The sequence below is a fragment of the Prionailurus bengalensis genome, chromosome A1, assembly GCF_016509475.1.
Source record: "Prionailurus bengalensis isolate Pbe53 chromosome A1, Fcat_Pben_1.1_paternal_pri, whole genome shotgun sequence".
Lineage (NCBI taxonomy): Eukaryota > Metazoa > Chordata > Mammalia > Carnivora > Felidae > Prionailurus > Prionailurus bengalensis.
The window spans coordinates 114661290-114685255 of NC_057343.1; the positions used below are offsets into that span (position 1 = coordinate 114661290).

Here is a 23966-nt window from a genome sequence, read left to right on the forward strand (position 1 = left end):
AGCGGAAGAATGCACTGCCGGTCTTAGAGTGGGTGGGATTTACTCACCATGCCCTTCCCTATCAACCACCTTAGTCTTCGTCATAAAAGCTAAAAAGCAAGCTGAGTCTAATGGAGTCGATATTAACCTTATCTTTATTTTTGGCTTGACTTGTCTAACTGGTTCCACTTAGTTGCACTGTTTACCTACTCAGCTGTGAAAGCCACAGCACTGGGCAACAACAGTGACCTTCTTGGCGGCTAGAGAAGGCCACGTGTTTTTTTCAAAGAGACTTTATGCTTAGAAAATAAGTAAGCAAATCAACTTCCAATTAGCTTTAGCCTTTAATGTGCCTAAAATCATTCCAACAGGCCCTCCTGTCAAGGGACTGGCAACAGGAAACAGCAGCAGGAGTCAGTATTCACCATGTGCGAGGCTCTGTACCACACTCTTCATGGACAACGTGACCCTGGACTCTCCTGAGAGCCCAACGGGCAGACACTCTTACCCCTTATTAAATGACTCGCCCAAGTCCAGGGCCACAAAGCAGCAGGGCTGGGGTCCACACGAACCCAATGCCAGTGCTCGTTCTCTTACTTACTGTTCTCAGTTGCCTCTCACAGGCCTACTGCAGTGGCTGGCAGACTACAGCCCACAGGCCACATTCTGCCTGCCACCTGCTTTCATAAATAAAATTTTACTGGAGCACAGCCCCACTCACTCGTTTACATATTGTCTGTGGCTGCTTTCACACTGTAACAGCAGAGTTGAGACTCTATGGCCCACAAAGCCTAAAATATTTACTATCTGGTGCTTTATAGGAAAATGGTGTCAATCCCTGGTCTAGGAAACCTAAGCAGAGACCCTGTGGCTTCAAACACAGGACAGAGTGATGTCTACACAGATGAAAATATTTTTTATGGATCCCAGGATGAAATAATCAGCTGCCACGCTTAGGGTTTTACTTTTAAACAAACAAAAACAAAACAAAAAGAGCATCATTTCCTCACTGCTTCATATTCCAAAACCAATCTCTTGAGTGCTACAAGGTTGCTGGGTCAAAAAAAGATGTAAAAAGTCAAATTTCATAGTCCTTGGCTCCCCACACTTCCAACGTAAGCACAAGCCTTGGCCGGAACACCAGATGAAACTGACCCTCTATCCCCGCCCCCAGTGATGCAGGCAGCCATGCCATACTGGACCTGCACGCTGTGAGTGGGGAGCACTGGGGCACTTAACAGTCATTTTCAAAATGTGTTCTGAGAGTCAAGAAATGGGGACTCAAGTTAAAAATAGGCAGGACAGTGACTTGGCAAGTAAAAAGGTCCAGTTGAGAGTGACTCACAGCAAAGCATAGGATGGAGGAAAAGAAGCCAATTTTGACAAGATCAGGGAAGAAAACAGGTTTCCTCACATGGACTTAATTTGCTACTTAAGATTTAAGAGAGGCTAATTTTAATAACAACTAATAACAACAGGCACAGTGCTACGCATTTTGCATGCATGATCTCATTTAACCCACCCCAAATCCTGTGAAATAGGTTATCACTGTTCACATTTTACAGATGAGGAAACAGCCTCAGAAAGGTTAGTGTCCAAGGTCACAGTGCCAGGAAGTAGTGGATCTGGGATGTGAACTCACCTCCAAATGCAAAAACCCAAGGTCTAACATTATGTAATATTGCATCTCAGAGGCACAATTAGTTGGAAAACCTGGGCAGACCACTGAGTTGGGAAGTACGTTCCTCAACCCATAATCGTAATTACACCCGCCACGTGCTCCTAGGACATTCCTCCCTAGATACTCTTCTTTCTCAGAGATAGAGCCAATAGCATTTGCTGAATTCACTGTCACGATTTTCAATCAAGAAGACAGCACTTCTAGACACAAGAATGATTTCTGTCAGATTTCGGATGGTTCTTAAACTAAAGCTTAACAGGACTTAATGTGAACCATACTCTGGCCTTGCTGTCACATGCCACACCAGGGACAGTCAGGAGCAGTGGTACAATGGAGCTGGAGCTCACCATGCATGTTTCTTCCCATCTTGGTGTTTAGTGACATTACACCAGTAGTTTGAAATCAGCCTTCAGGGAAATATTTACACCATAGAAATTAGCAAATGAATCAGCAAACAAATCAGGGCTTTCAGATTTTTTTTTTTTTTTTTTTTGAGAGCGAGTTGTTAAAACATTTACCAGCATACCACTGGCTGGGCGATTTCCTGGTCGGAAGGCTCCCCAGACTCTAGAAAAGCTACTCAGTTGCACTCATCTTTCTGACAGTCCCATCATCTTCAGGTTTTATAGGGCACTTCACAGCTCCTTCTGGTTGTTTCATTTCAGACCTGCAAGGGCCCTGGGAGGCAGCTAGAGTCACTCATAAAAGAGAAAAATGAGGCAGAGAGTGGGGAAGTGGTTTGCCCAAACATTACCCAGTGAATTGGTGATAGGGCAGTGATGAGAACCACTGGCTTTCAATCAACACTTTGACAGCACATTCGTCCATAACACATTTCATAGTTTGTACCTGTATGTTCATTTCTGTACATATTTGAGAAAATCTATTTCTGTACATTTTTTATAAAATCTGTCTCCCTCATGTGATTTTTTAAGTTCCACAAAAGCAGGGACCTTATGCCGATCTGTTCACCAGTGTCTCTTGTGTGAGTAACGCACTATGTGCCACATAAAAAGCACTCAATAAATATTTACTGAGAGAACGAATTAGTCAAAGTAGGAATGGCTGGGTATATGGTTCTCTTACTGTAGCAGCACACTGCAAAATATCTGACTTCATACAAACAACAAAAAATGATGGTACAACTAAAACAGTGATATCACCTTTTGCTGGGAAGTTGTTCAGCCTTCCACTCCTGCCTACAGCCAGGATAAAGATATGCAGTCTGACTTTGCACAGGAGAAGGAGAAGGACTGAAGCACAATGGTTTGACAGAAACGCCTGCAAGCTGAAAGACGACTTTGTGGCATTAATCTTACAAATGAATGGAGCATGACAGAGGGATGGAGAATGCCTTGCAGTCAATATGGTAGATAGAGCAGAGTTGGAAGGAATCTTTCCCTACAGCTCCAAACACACAAAAGTGACATATTACAAAAATAATAAAGCAAGTCAAAAGCAAGAGGGAAATGCCTGAGTGCCTTAAATCAGAAAGAATTCAAGTCTAGCAGCTGAATGGAAGCTGAAGCCAAAATGGCTCACAGGCCTGGACGATTCAGACATGGACTTGAATGGTTCAGAACTGGTTTCTATCAGGTAGACTGTCGAGGCCACAGGCTCCTTATGGACAGTGTCACCCCACCCGCAGTCCCATGGACCAGCACTAGATGAACTCCACCCATCTGCTATGGCAAGGGGGGAAGGAAGCTCACCATCTCCAGTCAGCTGGGAAGTTAAAAACCATGTCTTCAAGAAATGAGAACCCCAAGCTCACACTGCATACAGATATGGGGTCTGAAGTGACATTATCCAGATGGTACAGGGGATACTCAAGACAAAAAGGAATACAGAAACAGTTTCCAGGAGCACCTGGGTGGCTCAGTCAGTTAAGCCTCCAACTTCCGCTCAGGTCATGATCTCACAGTTCGTGAGTTTGAGCCCCGTGTTGGGCTCTGTGCTGACAACTCAGTCTGCTTTGGATTCTGTGTCTCCCTCTCTCTCTGTGCCCTTATTCCGCTGATGCTCTATCTCTCTTCCAAAAATAAATAAACATTAAAAAAATTTTTTTAGAAAGAAAGAGAGAAAGAAAGGAAGGAAGGAAGAAAGAAGAAAAGAAAGAAAGAGAAAGAAAAAAGAGTTTTCAAACCAGTTAACCTGCCCTAGAGGGGAATCTTCACACCCAGACTCCTATGGATAAAACATCCTCTGAAGATGGCCTCACAATAAAAAATTATACATCACTAACGAGAAGAAGTGCAAAAAGGAAAATCAACGGATATAATAAATCATTGGATATTTGGGGCAACCAAAGAAAACTGGCTTCAAGATTGACCATGCAATGCAGTCCTCAGAATACTAGGGGCAGGAGACATTCTGCAGTAAAGGAGGTTCTGGGACCAAATGAGCCTGGAGAACACATCATACACACCTACAAATCTCCTTCAGAGATTTACAAAGCTCATTAACATGTTAAAGCTTTGACAGGTCCTTCACTTTCTTAACCTGGTTCCTGTGTTTTGCCACTGTCTCCTAAATGTATCAGACCTGAGAACTTTTTTTTTTTTACCTAAATACCTACAAACATCTCACAACACGGCAGTTTTACAGCACGTAGGTGGTAACCTAGAGAAGAAAGTCATTATCCCCTAAGCTTTCCATTTCCAGCCTCATCTCCCACTACCTCCCCCAAAGACCCTAGACTCTCACCACACAGGTTACTTTTCCCCCAAGAAGAACAAAGCATTCCAAACTTCCACATCTGTATTCCTGTAATCCCTTCAATCTGAATGGCTTCCTAAAATCCCACTCTTATTCTCCAAGTTTTACCTCCAATATTGTCTTTTTTATGATGTTTTCCACACCTAACAATGTGGAATAAAACACTCCAGGGTGCTTTCCTTGAACTCTGATTTCAGGTAACAACTTCTCTCAGCCACATAAGGATACATGTTTTGTATCCAAACTGCGAGCTCTTAAACAGTCCTAAGTGTCACTCACCTCTGTCTCCCTGTCGGGGTAGACAGGCATTAATAAAGAGTAGGGCCATGGGAGGCAGACACAGTCAGCTTCAAATCACAAAGCTACTTTTTTTAAGTTTATTTATTTATTGTGAAAGAGAGAGAAAGAAGCAGAGAGAGAGGGAGAGTCAGAGAATCCCAGGCAGGCTCCACACTGTCAGTGTAGAGCCTGATGCAGGGCTCAAGCCCACAAACCATGAGATCGTGATCTGAGCCAAAATCAAGAGTCAGACACTCAACTGACTGAGCCACCCAGGCGCCTCTCAAATCACAAGACTATTTATTGTTAACATGCCTTAGTTTCCTCCTCTGCAAAATGGAGACAATAGTCTCTGCCTTGGGAGTTAGTGGGAGAAGCAGATATGATGTGCTGAACATTATGCCAGGCAAAAGAAGTCACAAGCAAAGCATACATTCACCAGCATTCCATTTATATAAAGTTCAAAAACTGGTAAAACTGATCCATGAGAAGTCAAAATAGTAGTTATGTTTCTCGGGGTGGGGGGCAGTGTTTCCTGATCTGCATGCTAGTTAGGTGGGTATTTCACTTTTGTAAAAAGTTGAGCTGTGTGCTTCTCATTTGGTCGTGTCTCTGCAAACTTACTTCAATACAAACATCACTTTGAAAAAAAAAAAATAATGCGTGCAATGCACCTGGAGAACAGTGGGCAGTCAAGGTAGATTTAGGACCATAGTGCTGTGGTATTCTGCTCATAGGTGTTCACTGAATTGCACTTTCCAAAGGAGAACAGTAAAAGGAGTAATGCCAGGACCAGGCCAGATGGTTGCATGCAGGCTGAGAAGCTGGCAACTCTTAACTGCTGACCTCATAGTAAGGTGGGGGCGGGGCAAGGGGGGCTTCCAACAGCTCAGGCTTGGCAGCAGGATGCACCTGCTCAATCACTGGATAATATCTGGGCAGCAAGCATTCAAGTCCAACTTACTGGCCAAGGAGCTCCAGCCTGCATCCTCCACCTACCACTGGCTGGAGAGGCTAGGTGTTCAGGCAGGAGCGTGTGCAACAGCAATGATCCTGGGAGACATGGGCCCAATCACTTTCAGAAGATACCAGAATTTGGCTTCTGATCAGTTTTAGGACACAACAGCACATTAAATATGTGATCGCATGGAGAGAACCTAAGCTATAGTTCTCATAATACATACTTGACACTAATTCTTTAAGAGGCCTAACCAATTTCTTCCTGACCTGTATCTAAACTGTGGGCCATTTCCCTGAAAACTCCACTAGTGTTCCTTACGAAGGCACTGGAATTCTTGAGAAGTAGAAATATATTTACCAGCTAAGAAAGCAAAGATTCAGAAAAGTCCACTAACTAGCAATTTGGTGGAAAACTGCTCTAGAACTCGAAAGTCATCTCTCTTCTCCTTAGAGTGGGTCTGTCCTGGAAGGTTGCTTACCTGGGTCACAGAAGCTGCCCATGGTGACAGCCGGACTCTGGGTCTCAACGGGGAATACAATAAACGGACTATCTGCTCACAGGCTGAGCTCTGACCCTTGACACCGCCATGTGGAAGCAACAGGTGACTGTGCGGGGTGTACTCCTGGGTGCCTTCACGCTATCTTGGTGGGGAGTCGGGGGGAGGGAGGGAGGTGGGAGGGGTTCTACCCAAAGAACTTGTGATTTTGTAACTCCTACCAGATCCTTTTGTCTTCCCTCAAATAACAGGAATTTCCAAAACTACATGAAGGAAAAACAGGAGACAAAATGGCAAAGATCCATGTATCCTCTGACCTCTCTTGTTCTCACATTTGTCCCTCTTCTCTGGAAAAATATGAAAATTATTCCTATAACCTTGGCTGGCTCAGGGCAGTGTCCAGCTCCAGTATGCCTTTTCATTCCCTCAGGGAGTGTCTGCTTAGCACCTCCACAGTGCCTCTGGTGGCTCTGTGACACAGAGATGGCTGAGGTAGCCCTGCAGCCCTCAAGGAGTTTGAAGCTAGAGGAGGAGAAAGGCATGAGCAGGCACAAGTGATGTAGGAGGAAGAATGGTATGTGAGCCCTAGGAGAAGGCCAGAGAGGGCCAAGGGGCCTGGGAATGCCTGGAAGCAAGAGGCAACTCCATTCTCAGCCCCTGTTACGTACCAAGCTCCAGATCACACAACCACCCAGACCATTATGGGTCCTGGGAAGAGCCTCCCCTTGAGAAAGGCCCCAGTCCACAGTGAGCAGCAGCAGCAGTAGTAGCAGGAGTAACAGTATAGTGGCAATAATAATAGCAGCAATAATCATATCTTACAGGAATGAACACTTCCTGTGGGCTGAGAACTTTTCACGTGGCATCTGATTTCATTCTCAGAACAACTCTAGAAGATACTATACTATCATTACCCCCTCTTATAGGTGAGAAGACTAAGACATAGAGAAGATCTTTTACTCATTCCTCCAACAAAATGTTTTTGTTTATGTGTCTACAGTGAACCCGATACTACACTGGCAGTGACCATAAGACAGAAAATCCGTACCTGTAAATGGTACATCCATCCTGGTGGGAGGCAGATAACTTGCCCAAAGTCACTCAGCTTGTTAGAGCCATGGCAGCAGGATTGGAACCCAGCCACTCTGACTGCAAAACCTGTACTTTCAAACTCCCGACAAGCAAACTGACCAGATTTAGCCACAGTCCCTTATAATCATCATTATTAAAACACCACATTCACCCTACTTTAAGATAGTTTTTTTGCATTTTAATATTTGAAATCCAGCTGCCTTTTTTTTTTTAATTTTTTTTTTCAACGTTTATTTATTTTTGGGACAGAGAGAGACAGAGCATGAACGGGGGAGGGGCAGAGAGAGAGGGAGACACAGAATTGGAAACAGGCTCCAGGCTCTGAGCCATCAGCCCAGAGCCCGACGCGGGGCTCGAACTCCCGGAACGCGAGATCGTGACCTGGCTGAAGTCGGACGCTTAACCGACTACGCCACCCAGGCGCCCCCCGGCTGCCTTTTTTAATATATGCTGAAAGAACCCTGTGGGCTATAGGCAAAGAAGTCATAATATAGCTGATTTGCTTTTCAAGCACGGATTCAGCTGAATACAGGTTATTTTCGTTACTAGTGCAATTCAGTTTTCTGCAAGTGTTAACATTAAACACAGTTGAATTTTAGCTTAAATTAAGATCCCTGATAATATTTCAAATATATTCCAATAAGTTCACTATAATTTGATATTGAAAGAAAAAGTTATTGCACATGCAAGACATTGCATATTACGAAAAGTAACTAAAGGAAGTAGAAATCACCAAATTTCCTGGAGATCACAGAATTTTCAAACCCTAAAGAGCTCACATTCAAACAACAAACATCTAATTGTCAAAACTTCCAGCTATTTAACTTTTAACAATATGTAATCAATTAAGGTAAAATGAAACTATGGGTTTCACCAAAGAGAAATCTCAGGCCAAATCCCACTGCTCTATGATAAGCCTCAAAATTATACTGTCAACCTTGGGAGTGCCTGGCTGGCTCAGTTGGTGGAGTGTGCAACTCCTGACATTGGGGTAGTGAGTTCAAGGCCTATGTTGGGTGGAAAGATTACTTAAAAATAAAACATAAAAAAATAAATAAATAAACTGCCAGCCTAAAATGTACCAAATGGGGGCACCTGGGTGGCTCAGTCAGTTAAGCATCCGTCTCTTGATTTTGGCTCAGGTCATGATTTCACTGTTCATGAGTTCGAGCTCAGTGTCGGGGTGGACAGCGTAGAGCCTGCTTAGGATTCTCTCTCTGCCCCTTCCCTGCTCATGCATGCGATCTCTCTCTCTCCCTCTCTCTCAAAATAAACAAACATTTAAAAAATAAAAATAAAAGGTACCAAAGGAATCAAGATCATCAGCAATCCACTTTATGAAAAGCAGCACATAACTCTGAAGTTACATATAACTTCTGAGAACCAAATATAATACACTTCATTAATGTGAAAAATAATACCCATATTCCAAACTCTAATACACAGAACAAGCAACTCATCATATGTAGGCATATGAATGAATGAGAGCCACAATGTTTTAAGTATGTAGATTTAATGCCATGCTTCTTTGCTTCTGGAAAGATACATTTAACTCCATGGCTTATTTTACCATAATCAGTGGCAAAACTGATACCATTACCATTGTCAATGGTGCCTCAAAACAAAAGACTATGCTAATTACACTGATAGTCACCATTTATGTACCTGTCAAACAATATACTTGATTTTTTTTTTATCTGTGATCCTCATAACTCTATAAGGGAGGTACTCTTACTATTCCCATTTTACATGTAAGGAAATTAAAATTCAAAGAGACCAGTGACTTCTGAAAATCACAGAGCCAGTAAGCATCAAGTCGAACACAGAACCAAGTATGCCTAAGTCCAAAGCCCAACTGGTTTCCAGGGCACTAAAAAGCCTGGCCCCACTGACAACCCACCTCTACCACCACCCTGGCACTTAACAAGGATAGATAAGCTCTCACCTGAAGAAAGCTTACTATGATCTAGAGCAGGATGGATGGGCCAGCCGGAGCTAAAGTGGCAGGGTACCCCCCCCCTCAAGCCAAATACTCCCAGGTTGATTCAAATCCTGCTGCTTATATGGCTATTTAAATTTTCTCAGACTATACCTAAGGATATACACAAGCAGAGCCCAAACTGACCAACTGCACCGACAACCACATGGTCAGTCAACTAACTAGTTCATTCCATCAAATTGTGCCAATTGAGTAGTACAATCCAGAGAAGACATTAAACAGGCTTGGCAAGAAGTCTTTGCTGCTGAGGCTGGGGCGAGAGGTGCTCACCGGCTGGCCAGAGGCATTCTTTACGCTGAAGGTGATATTTTACATCAGTTAATGGAAACAGAAGCCTCACTGAGCCTAAGGGAGAGTCCAGCTTGTTGTGCCTTCTGGAAATCTCTCTAAAGTCTTCGGGCAGCCCATGGATTCAGTAAACAACTGCTTTTCTTCTTGATCTAACTTTTGCAGGACAACAGGCTGGGGCTTATGATTCCACCCCATTCTCTGGACACATGCCCCTTGGATATTCATCTCCAGTGTAAAATCCTTTGCAAGAACTTTTCCTTAAATATTTTCCTCAGAAAAGGATTTCAAGCTTGGATACTATGAATGGACTAAGACAATCCAAGAAACATTTATTGAGCATCTCTGAGGATGCAGAGGAGAATAAGATGTGGTTGCTACCATCTAGAAAATTACAGTTGAATGAAGGAGGTAAGATGGGCTCAGAACTAATTACAATTAAAAGCAGAACAAGGTGAGTGTTATCCAGGAACACAGAAGAGAAAGGAATTAATTCCAGATGCGTGGTCCATAATAAAATCAGCTAACAGTGAATGAGCACCTACTAGGTCCCAGGTATGATACCAGACATTTTACACACCCTATCCCACTTAATCCCCACAATCACCCTGTGGAATACGCTCTATTACTACACTCACTCTCTATGTGAGTAAACAGATGAAGAAGCAAAGTATCTCACCCAAGGTCACCAACTAGTTTGTAAATACTAGCACTGAGATTTGGACCTTACTGGCCAACACCAAAGTTCACGTTATTTTCAGTACAGTAGACTACATCTCCTGCAGTAAAGTTCTTCCTGGTAGAAATAGAATGGGAACTGGTTTGGAATTCACCCAGGTGAAGACCGAAGGGGAGAAAAGTCCAAGCAGAGGGTCAGTGAGAGAGAAGGCCTAGAGGTAGAATAGATCCGCAGTCACGGTGCAGCTAAATCTGTGGGCAGAAGTTAAGCCTGCAGCACAAAGGAAGTGGTACATGGTTGGTGAGTTAGGGAACTAGGTATCGAGAGACTTAGGATCTAGTTTTGCAATGGCCACTGACTGCATGATCCCCAGGAGATCCTATTCCCTCTCTGGGCCTCAGTTTCCTCATCAGTAAAAGTTTCAATCCCCTATTAGATGTTCCCCAAAGGCCTGCTCTGGCGTAAATGCTCAATGATGCTCCCAAGAAGCCAGGTGAAACAGTGGTTAAGACCAGGTGACTGGGAGACCCCAACTCTGCAGTGACCAGCTGAGTGAACTCAGACAAGCTAATTAATTCCTCCAAGTTAATCTTCCTCATCTGTAATGTGGGGGCTATAGCAATGCCTGCTTCATAGGTTGTAGTGAAGGCTGAGAGAACTACAGAGAATAAGGCACTTAGCAGAGTGTGTAGGAAACTCTAAACATCAAGTTAATGGAGGCAGATTTGTCACCATCGTCATCACCACTGTTATTTCTTTCTCAAAGTGTCCAGACACCAAAGGTAGTAGTCATGGGCCAGAAGGCCTTTTTCTAATTATTTAAAAGGACAAAAAATAAGATCCTTTTTTGCCACTGAAGACGAAAAAAATATCTCACCAAACCACAACTCCCTCCCACAACGGCCTCAGGCGTGAGGCTCCTGTTTCACCAAAGGCCCATGCCATACCTTCTCCTCTGAAGAAACGGTCAGCTTGTCACTGGATATCAAGCTGCACACCTGGTCCAGACTGAGGCTAAGAAATTCTTCCCCCAGCATCACCTCTGGAAAGTGCTGCTCTGTTCCAAAAAAAACACAAAAAACAAAAAACAAAAAAACAAAACACACACACCACACACACACAAAAAACAAAAACAAAAACAAAACAGAAGTTCAGAAAACAAAGTTACAACACTCTTCCTGCCCTTCCATGAACCACGGCCATGGCAATCTGTGAAATTCAGAATGGAGTCCTGGGGACTCTGGGGGTGGGCATGAGGAATAAGGACACACAGAGAAAGACAGTACCTCCTGGCTGAAGGGAAACTAGCCTCTTAATGTGGCAGCAAAGACATCCCTCTGTATGATCCTCCCTCCCAAACATTGCCATAGATGAAAATGGGGCAGAGAGACGTTAGGTTATATTTTCTTCCATGCTCCATGAGATTAATAATGGTGTTGCAGAAAAGCTTCACTGGGACCTGCCTACTTAATTGAGCTCATTTGCCCTCAAGGCCCAAGCTGGCAGATTTGCACGCTGTGCCCCCTGCAGCTCAGCCAAACAAAAGTGGGTCAAAACTGCTGTGTGGCTGGAAGTCTCTGGAGGTTCTGGTACGAAGTCAACATTTCAAGGCTGGCAGAAGGCATCATCCTTCATGTCCCAAGTCAAGCCTACTACAGTCTCTGATTCACAAGGAGGCCTGACTCAGCATCTGTCCTGACATGTTGCCCCCCACCACCAGGAGGAACAGTCTGTGACAGGCAGGCCAGTGGAGACCATTAAGATAGAGGAGAATTTGGGAACAGCTAGAATGAGACAAAACACACAGGCCAGATGTCCATGCAGGGAAAATGCCAAGGACAATTCCTACCCTGAGATTTGCCCAGGCTACCATCCTGCTATTAGAGAGACAGTAAAATGTCAGCATAAGAGTGTGCACTTCAGAAGGAAGGAACCTAGATTTGAATTCTGACTTTTCCATTTGCAAACTGTGTTCCTGAGCCAACAGCATCACCATGCTAGGTCTCACTATCCCTCTGTAGAATGGGGACACGACAGCTTGTTTTGCCTCCCTCCTGTGCTGTGATGGGAAAGAAAGTATCAAAGTATTTTTGCAAGCTCTGCCAAGGTAAAGTGGCCCATGAGCTGACAATTCCTGGTGCAGCATGTTCTGGAATTGGGCCCTTTGGCAATTGCCCCAGGCTGGCCTCCATTCTCAGTCCTCTAGGGGTTCTACCCCATTGCCCCAAGGAGTATCTGCACTCCCTGCCCTCCGGGCCCTCTTCTTTCTCTGCTGGCCTCTCTCTAGCCTTGTAGCTTCTTGGATAAATCTATATGGCCATACCTCCCTGTTCCCATAGAGGGCTACCCACCCTTGGTTTTGCTAGCCCCTCTAGTGAGGTTCAGAGTCCCTCTATCCCTGGGAAGCAACCCTGCTGCAGCCATATAATGAAAAGGAAATCAGAGCATGCTAAGCTCTGTTCTTACATTCATCACCTTCTCAAAAGCAAACAAAGAAAGGGCACCTGAGTGGTGCAGTCAGTTAAGCATCCAACTCTTGATTTCAGCTCAGGTCACAGTCTCAAGGTTCGTGGATTTGAGCCCTGCATGGGGCTCCATGCTGACAGTGCAGAGCCTTCTTGGGACTCTCTCTTTCTCTCTCTCTCTTTCTCCCTCTCTCTCTCCCCTTCCTGAGCACTCTCTGTCAAAATAAATAAACTTAAAAAAATTTTTTTAAGCCAAACAAGGAAGATTTACATAATTTCTTACAAAAATCATTTTAAACTTTAAGTTGAAATACTTTCAGACCCAAAGAATTCCCACATACCCTTCATCCAGAGCCTCCAAATGTCCATATTTTACTCTCAGACATCCAGTTATAAACCATCTTGTCTATCTTTCACTGGACAAAGGGGCTCCCCACTTGTTCCCTACCAGCCTAATGTATCACTGAGCCTATAGTTAAAGCTCGTCCATCATGAAGCTCAGGAATGTTTGGACATGACAAAATAAATTTAAAAGGCAGATCCGTTACGAAGAGAAGCAAATGCCATAAAGTGAGAAGAATCTTGTCTTCCTTCTCCATATGTCAACAGGAAACAGCCTTTAGTTAAAGCTTAGATTTTAGGTTAGACATTCAAAAGACTTCCCTAACTGTGGGAATATTTAAGACTACATGGCACTATTTTTAAAGCATTCATTCCTCAAGATTTTTAAATAAAAGCAAGTGAACAATCTCCTTTGGATGGTGGGAATTAGTTCTTGGCCTTGAGGCCTGAGAAAGCAACAGGATTCTCCCTACAGGCCCTTTCTGATCCAAGAAGTCTTTGGACCAGAGACCTCCATCTGTTGGCAACAGCAAGAAATAGTGGAGAGAAAAAGCAGTCACCACACTAAAATAAAATGCAGGACATCTAGACTCTGTGGACCAGCCAAGGCTGAGCTCAGCAGGAGAGTTCAGGCAAACCAGCACCACATCCCTGTGGCCCAGAGCCACACACAGCCTTTCTACCTTTATCTTTGGCTGACCAAAACCCTGACATTTGGAGGAGAGAAAAGAAGAAAGAGAACAGGAGGAGGTAAGAAGTTAAAATCTGGGGTGTGAAAAGTACTTCCTCATAGCTCATAAAGCCGAAAGTAGATGCGCCTGCATTTTGAAAAGGAAGAAGATGAAGTGCAGCGATGTGTATTCTAGGTGGCTTGGTGAACAATGCAGAAATTCTAAAAGATCAATCAAGGCAGCAAACAGCCCCCACACTTCCCATCTGTCACCCTCTGGGGCACTGCAGAATTTGAATCTAGGTCCCTTCATTCTGAAGTGGGCTGCTGCTTGGCCCATCTGGAACCTCCCACTGAAACCCCTCCAGAAATCCTCCCACCAGAAGCAGCAGCTGGTAGGGAGAGGGTAGCAGCTCCCCACCCAAGGCTGGGACCCTGGGACCCAGGAGACTTGCAGGGCATGAGCAGGAAAACACAGAGAAAGGAAGCAAAGAGGGAAACTTCTTCCCTTCCCCTTCTGTCTAAGGAGACAGGGTTGAGTCCCCAGAGCCTGGGGATCAAACCCACCCCCCCCCCTTTCTGTTAGCAACACACAAGAAACCATAAGATAGAACAGCAGGAACAGGGTGCTCCGTCCAACTTGACTTCCTGGGAGACAGAAGCTCCCCAGCAGACTTTGTATTCAAATCAGCCCTCTCCCCAGCTGCTTCCCAGAAAGAAACACCTCTGCTCCCAGAAGGTACCTCCTATGAGAATCTTCTACCTTTAACACTTGTTTGTTTGTGGATTCTTTGTTTGCTTTGCCTTGCTGTATTAAAGGAGAACATAGTCAAGAATCTTGGCTAAGAATGACAAGGCCTGGGTATAAGTCTTAACTCCACCTCTTATTATCACTTCTTTCTAGGCTTTTGCTTCATCATCCATTAAATGGGACTATAATAGCTGACTTACGTCTCAAGGTTGTTTTGAAGCTAGGAGACGATAATATGGTTATTACTATGGTTAATAATTCTTAACCATCCTTTTTGAGATGAAGGATGAACATTATATCAGCCCACATTTCTACTTCGCAAAGTCCAGTTCTGTGGGCAGCTCTGCTCTCCAACAGAGAAGCTTTTCCTCCATTATCAGAGACATCCCTTGGGACTGCAGGTCCTGTCTGTGAACCACCAAAGTCCTTAGAGACCCACTTTAATTCCATCAAGTTCAACAAACTTTCTATTGATATGTTATTCAATTTCTTTAAGCCTACAGTTTTCTCATCTTTTAAAAGGGGCTAATAATACTACCTATCTCACAAAGGTATATGGGCGTTAAATAAGCAAATATAGGTAACTCACATTGACTGAAATCCTTGCAAGTGGTCCATAGCTGTTAATGTATAATGTGCCAGATGCAGTGTTTCTTCAGAAATGAAGAAAGCGGGGGCGCCTGGGTGGCTCAGTCGGTTAAGCATCCGACTTCGGCTCAGGTCACGATCTCACGGTCCGTGAGTTCCAGCCCCGCGTCGGGCTCTGTGCTGACAGCTCAGGGCCTGGAGCCTGCTTCAGATTCTGTGTCTCCCTCTCTCTCTGACCCTCCCCCGTTCATGCTTTGTCTCTCTCTGTCTCAAAAATAAATAAACATTAAAAAAAAATTTTTTTTTTAAAATGAAGAAAGCGGAGCCGATGCCTACAAGGAGCCTACTGGCTTCTAAGAGGGGTAAGACAAGACATCAGTAACTCCAACCCCAAGTCCATACGGCCATGACTGGGAGAAGCACTCGAAATACAAATAACAGCATGGAAGCAGGAAAATTCAGACCATGTGTAGACAACGGCAATAGCTCAGGCTAGCTAGAGCCGAGGCTATATCTTCACTCATCTAACACATGTTTACAGAACAAGTACAAAGTATGAAAAACTGTGCCAGACCCCAGGAGATGCAGTAGAGAGGCAGTCAGACTAGAACTTGGGGGACAGGTGGGGTATGCAGGGAGTGTGGGCTAGCCCCTCGAAGGTGAACTCTCCAATAATCAACTCTAACTCTTCTAGTCTTTTTGCTTATGTTTCCTTAAAGAGAAGTAGAAACAGAGAGGGGGTAAAAAAGTTCTTTTGGTTAACATTCCTAATTAACCAGCCTTTACCATAAGTGACAAACACTGTAAGTTGCAAGTTTGATTTAATGAAACACAGTATGCCTGTTCCTGTATATTTGGATGAGAAATTATGGAAAAGTGAAGGCACACCAGAGAATTTCAACTCCTTTCCCCACCAAGCAACACACACATATCTTCCCAAAGCTGAAAGCATGAGAAAAGACTTGTTCTGGGCACAAAGTTGGATCTTTTCAAGGAAGCAGGAGAAAGTTGAGGGCATTTCCTAATAGTAGCTAACATTGTGCTAGGCATTTTACATATATTGTGGCACTTACTTCTCCCAAAAGCCCTGCCAAAGTATCAATATTCACATTTTACAAATAAAGAGATAGAAGCTCAAGAAGTTATTTAGTCATGTGCTTACGATCACGCAGCAGTAAGTGGTAGAGCCAGGTTTTGAAACCAAGGCTGTATGATTACAAAAGCAAACATTCTTCGTCCCCACGATCGTAATAATTTGTCCTAAGCAGGCCGCTGTAGTAACATTCAATATTGACGTTGGAGCACCCTAAGAATCTGTCTTAGGGTTACTACCGCAGAGAGACAAAGAGAATATGAATCTAAAGACCTTTCTTTAAAAACAACCTTAGGAGAGGCGTGTTCTGAACATTCTGGCATCATTCCTGGATTCAAATCTCAGACCTAACCCTTGAATTGAGATTCTTCCCTAATCCGCCTACCCACCACCAGGCTAGATGAAGTGAGAGTCTTCTGTGTTTCCAAAGCCCCCAAAACAGAAAATAAAAATTATCATACCCCTAATAGACCCGTTGTATCGTCTGACGTCTTTCTTTCATACTGGGACTGTGCATCCCATGAGGGCAGGGTCTACCTTGTTTGAGTTTGCCTTGTTTGAAACTGAATTCTCAGGGTCAAGCACATCTGCATATATTGTGCTTCCCTACCCATTCTTCAGGATCGACTGCCTAGGGCTTGCGCAACCTCCCAAGTTAATTCCAAACCCATTCCAACCTTTTGATGGGATGAAATTAACCTTTAATCAGGTTCATCTAAACTACAAGCCCAGAACAAATGGAACTGAAAATCCATCTATGACTTCTCTGACCTGCAGAGATGAAATAAACCCCATTATTCCAGGCCCAGCAGCCCCAGGGAACAGGCATGAGTAACTCTGACCTGAACCACTGGTCATACCCTCCCATCCCCACCCCCCAAGAAAAGACTGGTTGACACAGGTGAACACACAAACAGGATCAAAACATTTTATCAGGGTAAAACAACAAAACAGAACTGCTTTACATCTCTCTCTCCCCTACTGCCCTATTTTTTGGAGGGCAGAAGTAAGCTTTCCTGAATCAGGATTTGGCTTTCAAGGCCCACAGTTTTAGCAAAGTACAAAAATTTAAACCATTCCTTTCTTTAATTTTTGTAATTCTTTACTGTGGAATAGCTCAGAATGTCACTTCTGTTTTAAATAACAGAATTGATAACTGAGCAAGGAAATGTAATTTGGATTATCAAATTCTTGCTTTAATAAAAATTCCTTAAATAGTGAAAAAAGAAAGAGATCTACCTTAACCATCTCCCACAAGGATCATGACCACCAGCCCTCAGACTCTAAATATCAATACTTCTCCCCTCCTTTCCTCATTGACTTCATTCTAGATACATGTGTTATCTCTCCCCCTTTCTAATATGCATGTGCACACACACACACACACACACACACACACACACACACCAAGAAGCTACATGAAAAATGCCCATTTATCAGTGTTATTGATTCAACATCAGAATTCCCTGTTACCTAGAGCATAGAAGGATAGGGAGAGTTTCCTAAAAGAAACTTCTTCTCCAAAATGAGACATCTAGCAACAAAAACCACCTGCATCTTACACTACTGCTTCATTTGCCCCCCTCAAGTTAGCACAGAAAATTGGGGAGGCAGGAGTGAGACAAGCGTGATGGGCAGCGAGGCTGGACTGGGTGGATGTGAAAATAACTTGGGCTCAGAGCACAGGCTCCCGCATCAGACAGCCTCACTATGAATCCTGGCACTGTCACTTACGATGTGATCTTGGCCAAGATCACTAAACCTTTCTGGAGTGTCAGCTTCTTCATGTATAAATCGGAAAAATGGAAACTACCTCTCGTGGCCACATGGCCAAAATGAAGTCATGCCTCGGAAACATGTAGCACCATGCCTGGCACCTAGCAAATGTTCAGCAAAATGGTAAAACCTCCTACGGTTACCGTTACCACCATTGTCATCATTTCATGATGCCAAGTTGGAGGCAGCAATTCCAAAGACAACCCTCGCTGAGTCAGAGGTTCATGTTTTTTAAGTGATTTGTCAATGTTGTTTTTTTTTTTTTGGTTGCCCTTAATTTAGTCACTTTGTTCCATGATCTCAAGTGACTCAGTCAAAAGAAGGCTATTTCTCTCCATGAACACGTGAAATCTGATGGCTTTTCCATCCCATGGCTGAAGGACTATAGCTCAGCTTTGGCAGACTGATGTAAACAACATGTCCAAGGAATTTTAATTGGCATTTCATTAATGGGGTCCCATTAACATCCCTCCCAACCAGCTCTGCTGATGGCCCAGTACCTGGCTGCCCAATTATCAAGCAACAGAGTCCCAATAAACCAGGGCCCTGGCCGACGAGGTTAAAGATTAAGCAGCCCTGGAAACAATAATGATGACTAAGAAACAAGCTGCACCAAACACCAGGGTCCCTTTCTCAGCTGCTAGCTACCCATCAGCTGGGGGCAAGGGTCAAAGCAGTCAGCTTCTAAATTGGGGGACAACCCTCCCCCACCCCAGAATCAAATATCACAGCCAAAATCTGGGGACATAACCTGGAGGGGGAAAGTGGACCTGGAGGAAGCAGGGGGGACTGCCACAGAAGGAAGAGACAGGGCCATTCCAAACAGGAAGCCAATCAGGCAGCTGGGGGGAGAGAGGTGATCCCCCTCTCAGAGCTATACTGTATCTGCCTCTTGGTACCTTCACCAGAGGGCTCAAGACTTATCAGAGGCAAGAGCTCCCCTTAAAAATACTTTCATTTTTTGGAGAGCAATTGGGCAATATCTATCAATTTTTTTAACGCACACTCTCTTTGAGCTACTTTATGCACTTAGATGATACTCTATAGGGACAACCTCACTATTGCTTACACACTAACAGTTGTACTCCAAAATAGCAGGTATAAGAATCCTCACTCAAGCATTGTATATGAAAGAAAAAACACGTAACATTAATATGGATTGGTTAAATAAGTTGTAGTCCATCCATATGATGCAGCAGAGAAAAGCAACAAGATGTAGCCATGCACAAGGGTCCGGAAAGAACTCCAAGATTTTGTATAAGTCCAGAAAAAGTACAATGAGTACAGAACACATCTATTTAGGTATGTTAGAAAGCAATATATATATATATATATATACACACACACACACACACACACACACACACACACACATTTATTTATTTATTTATTTATTTATTTATTTATTTATTTTCCATACAATTACCCAAGATCGTTGTTCCCTTCAGAGTCAGGAATCAGTGCCCTTCACAGACAGGGCATGAGATAAATGGACTTTGTGTTTTGTAACTTTGTGTACTGATTGAATTTTTTTATGAATATAAGTTGAATTTTATCGAATAAATTCATTTCAATAATAATGGTATAGCAATGTTCCTGCTAACATGAAAGGGTGTTTGGAATGTACTACAAAGGGGTTTTTTAAACTGGAAAACATACATATGCAATGAAAAAGATGGAGAAAGCTCTATGTCAAGGTGCTGACTGTGGTCCTCTCTGGGTAGAATTGTGGTGCTTTGCCTGCTCTTTCTGCCTATCTGATTTTCCTTTAATGATCAGGGGTGGTTTTCTACTAAGACAGCAGTAACAAGAGCAATAACAACAGCAAAAGAAAGTTTGTGTTGGAGAAAAGAAAAGAATAGAATTCAGAGGTAAAACTGGGGGTCATGAACAAGTGCAGGCAGAGGCCAGCTAGCCAGAGACTAGGGAGGGCATGGGAAGCAGGACATACCTGCCTGTGTATCTGGATAAAGAGAAACCAAAATCAGAAGCTCTGGAAGTGGTCCTCTCTCTCAAGTAGCAGCCATGGTGCTGATCTGAGGAGACTCATCTCTCCACCAGGACCCAGATGAAAGGCCCTGTTACTATAGATCATGAGATGGGTGGGGAGGCTCTGAAGTACAGCCCCTGTGGCGGTGCCTACTTCTGCAGGAGGCTCTCCTCCCTGTCCTCCCATGCCCAAAGCCATCCTGGAAAAGAGCAGGATGTACTACCCCCATCACGGAAAGGGAAAAAAGGCCTAGGGTCACTCAGCTCCAAGGGATGGCTGGTCTGATCCCTAGTTTTGAACTGGATGGTCTCCTTGTAGTTTCTTGGTTTAAAACACCTCCTAATGAAAGGCATGGGGTAGGCAAGCCTGTGACCACAAGGCTGATACTGCCTGCCCCTTGTATGTGACCCTGCTTGGTGCCCACTTACAGTGGGATGGGGACAAGACATCAGCTTTGTCTCAAGAGGCATTGATGGCAGAGAATGCCAGGTTCCATCTAAAATCAGGGGGTACAAGAACAAAGAAACAAAGCACACTCACATCAGTGGGTAGGTATGAGGGATTAAGTGTGGATCATCATTTCACACATGCTTCTCAAAACACTTCACAATCTTACCTTCATATTTCTTCTAAAATCTTTCCGTTGAGGTCTTATCAACCTCTGCATTACCATGGCTTCCCTGCTGTGCATGGCTGAGGCCTACAGAAAAACTATGAGCAAGAGATGGTCACAGGCTCCACACAAGGCTCCACAGGGAGGAAACTCTCAGCCTCAAGTGACACTAACAGTGACAGGAAAAGTAGGAGGACTCACATGAGCAATGAGGGGGCAGCCTAACAGCGAAGAGAAGATGTCCACATCTCACTTCTCCACCCAAAGATGACTAAACACCCTGAGTCTAGCAGAGAAGCTGGTCATCTGTCTACATGGTCTGTCTACATGGTGACTACATGGCAGTCTTCCAGGCTCACATTTCCAATGAAAAACATCAACTCTAGGTACCAACACTCATCAGTTACCAATCCACAGGCCCACCTATGTCCAAATGGAGCCTGGAGCCAAAGAATGTAGTAGTTATAAACACTGGCTCTTGAGTCAATGCTATGGGGTTTGGACCCTGCCTCTGTCTCTACCAGCTGTGTGACACCAACTAATTTCTTCACTTCTCTGTGCCTTAGTTTCCTTAGCTATTTCATGCATTAAATGAGATGATGTACATAAAATACTTAGCATAGGATGTGACCCAAAGTGGCAGCTCAATAAATGCCAACTAAAAATAATTCAACAGGACATCTATATACACATCTGTGTGCACAAACACCCACAACGCTGACAGAAGCCAATCACCATGACAGCATCAGGATGAAGGAGTATCAAGACAACACTGTGTTCCAACAGCATACTCCCCATCCTCCCACAAGTGTCTGTCACCATCAGACAGTGAAAGGACCACTGGGGGAAGACACAATTTGTGAATGTGGGGGAAAGAACCAAGGAACTTGTCAAAGTTGGGGGTTAAATACACAACCCAAACTTCAGAAAATTGTTGTCAGCTGACTACAAAACACAAAACTACACATACTTGCAAATGTTGTGCAGAAGGAGAAGGCTAGGGAGGGGAGACAAGGAAGAAAAAGAGAATTGCTGGCATGTAAGCACTCTCCCTTTGCCCCAATACCAGCAGATGTTCACAAGTTGACCTGGGCCTTGGCCAAGCTCTTGGCTCCTGGTGAAGCAAAGCCTGAGCACAACCCTCTTCGAAGGCCAGGCTGGGAGCCCTCTCTAGGCAGAGAAAGGGCTCCTTGAGATAAAAGAAGAAAGAAAGTGAAAGATAGAAAGGAAAAAGAGGGCACAGGAGTGGGAGCAAAGAAATAGGAGACTCAAGGTTCAGAGTCAGGAAGAGTCAGCAGAATTCAGAAGTGGGACCACTGGGCAATGTCCTTCATAAGAATCATCATCTTACCAACTGTGTCTGAAACAGACTTCAGAGAGAAATGAGAATCGATGTAGGCTCCTGGAGTCTGAGAGGTTGATAAAAGAACACAAGGATTCCAAGAAATAGAGCACATGCGTACTGCTTTGTGGACTGAATGACTAACACAGCACAGGGAGCTGGCAGGTGGACAGGCAACAGGCCCTTGGCTCATTTCCAGACACGGGATGAATAGGAGACACAAAGACAGATGGTATTTGTTTGGGCAGGGGGAAGAATGAGACACTTTAGTGCAAGGGAAAGAGGGAGCCATGAGTGAATCTATTGATTAAAATGACTAGACCCATTGCCTGGGCCACCCATGATCCTTCTTTGTCCTCGAGTCAAAATAAGTATCAGTGAAGATTTCTTTCCAGCTAAACATGGTGTACTGAACATTCATGTCGATCTCTGTTCCCTCCCAAAACCCCACTAAAATAAGAGCATGACAAGCTCTGGCAGAGAAACGGAATGGAATCAGCCCATTATCTGATGTGGAATCAGCCCATTATCTGATGTTCAATTCATTCATTCATTCATTCATTCATTCATTCATTTATTTAAATGTTTACTTATTTTTGAGAGAGACAGAGCACGAGAGGGGGAGGGCAGAGAGAGAAGGAGACACAGAATCTGAAGCAGGTTCCAAGCTCTGAGCTGTCAATTCAAAGCCCGATGTGGGGCTCAAACTCACGAACCCCGAGATCATGACCCGAGACGAAGTTGGACGCTCAACCGACTGAGCCACCCAGGTGCCCCTGATGTTCAATTCTTACAAAAATCTGTCTTACAAGGATTGGTGGTAGGAATTTTTTTTTCATGAGAGCAGAGACTTGTTTAGTTTTCTACTACTTCTCCAGCACCTAGAATATGTCCAACACAGGCATTCAAGCATCGGTGAACAAATATACTCCCCAACAAAGTAATGCAACATAATGTCACAGTCTATGCCTAGTACTGACTTTACTACACTTAATTCCATATTAACTAGCACTTCTTAGATATTTTCTAACATCTGTGAGATTACAAGGTGAATAAAATTCAGGCCTGGGGCGCCTGGGTGGCTCAGTCAGTTGAGTGCCTACCTTAGGCTCAGGTCATGATCTCATGGTTTGTGGGTTTGAGTCCCACGTCGGGCTCTATGACAGCTCACAGCCTGGAACCTGCTTTGGATTCTGTATCTCCCTCTCTCTCTGCCCTTCCCCTGCTCACTCTCTCTTTCTCTCTTTCTTTCAAAAATAAACATTAAAAAAATTTTTTTAATAAAAAAATAATTCAGGCCTGAAAAAAGCAATTATTAACTGCCTTTCTGATTATAAAAACCTAATTATAATTGGTAACTCAACTTGGTTGTAGAAATGGTACTGGGAGAATAGAGCAAGAAAGAGCGTGTATACATGAGGGAAAGTCCATGAAAGCTCAGTCCTGTACTTCTGTGAAAAGTCAACAGATAATATCTCAAACTAATAAATCGAAAATAGTGGCACATTTTATTTAGATAAATGGAAGTAATGAGTAGATGTTGCACCTTTTAGCAGAATCAGAACCTGCCCTTTAATTCTGTCAGAATTGAAGGTTGAGTGGACATAGAGAATGGAGCTGGTGTGGGAAAGCAGAGCAGGGGACTCTGGCTTACCATTACAGGCTCTGCAGTAGTATTTGGCTTCTAGAACCATACTCATAGAACACTTTGATCAAGACAGAAATTTTCAGGGTGCCTGGGTAGCTCAGCTGGTTAAGCATCTGACTCTTGACTTTGGCTCAGGTCATGATGTCAAGATTTGTGAGTCTGAGCCCCACATCGGGCTCCGTGCTGACAGTGCAAAACTTGCTTGAGATTCTCCTTCTCTCCCTCTCTCTCTGCCCTCCCCTGCTCATGCTCTCTCTCTCAAAATGAATAAAATTAAAAAAAAAAAAAAAGGAAATTTTCTTAAACAACAACAAAAAAGACTGATTTCAAGACCTAACTCAAATGATTCCTCCTTCCACAAAGTCTCAGATCTCCTTCCTATTCTCTTGTGAAAATGACTGTCTGGCAATTAATCCTATTCCACTTGGTGATTGGTGGAACTCTTACTGTTAAGTATCCCTCCACCTGTCTTGTCTCCCCGACTACATCACAACCGCTTCCCAGCACAGCGCTCTT

The 23966-nt window shown here is 43.9% G+C and overlaps 1 protein-coding gene across 3 annotated transcripts in view; it reads right to left on the minus strand.

Annotated features, from left to right (window-relative positions):
- KLHL3 (kelch like family member 3) overlaps positions 1-23966 on the minus strand; it is a 286330-nt gene that overhangs the window by 42822 nt on the left and 219542 nt on the right. For all 3 annotated transcript variants that reach the window (XM_043588624.1, XM_043588615.1, XM_043588633.1), the window contains one exon: positions 11120-11229. In XM_043588624.1, the coding sequence (XP_043444559.1) occupies positions 11120-11229 (110 nt within the window). The remainder of the gene's footprint in view (positions 1-11119; positions 11230-23966) is intronic.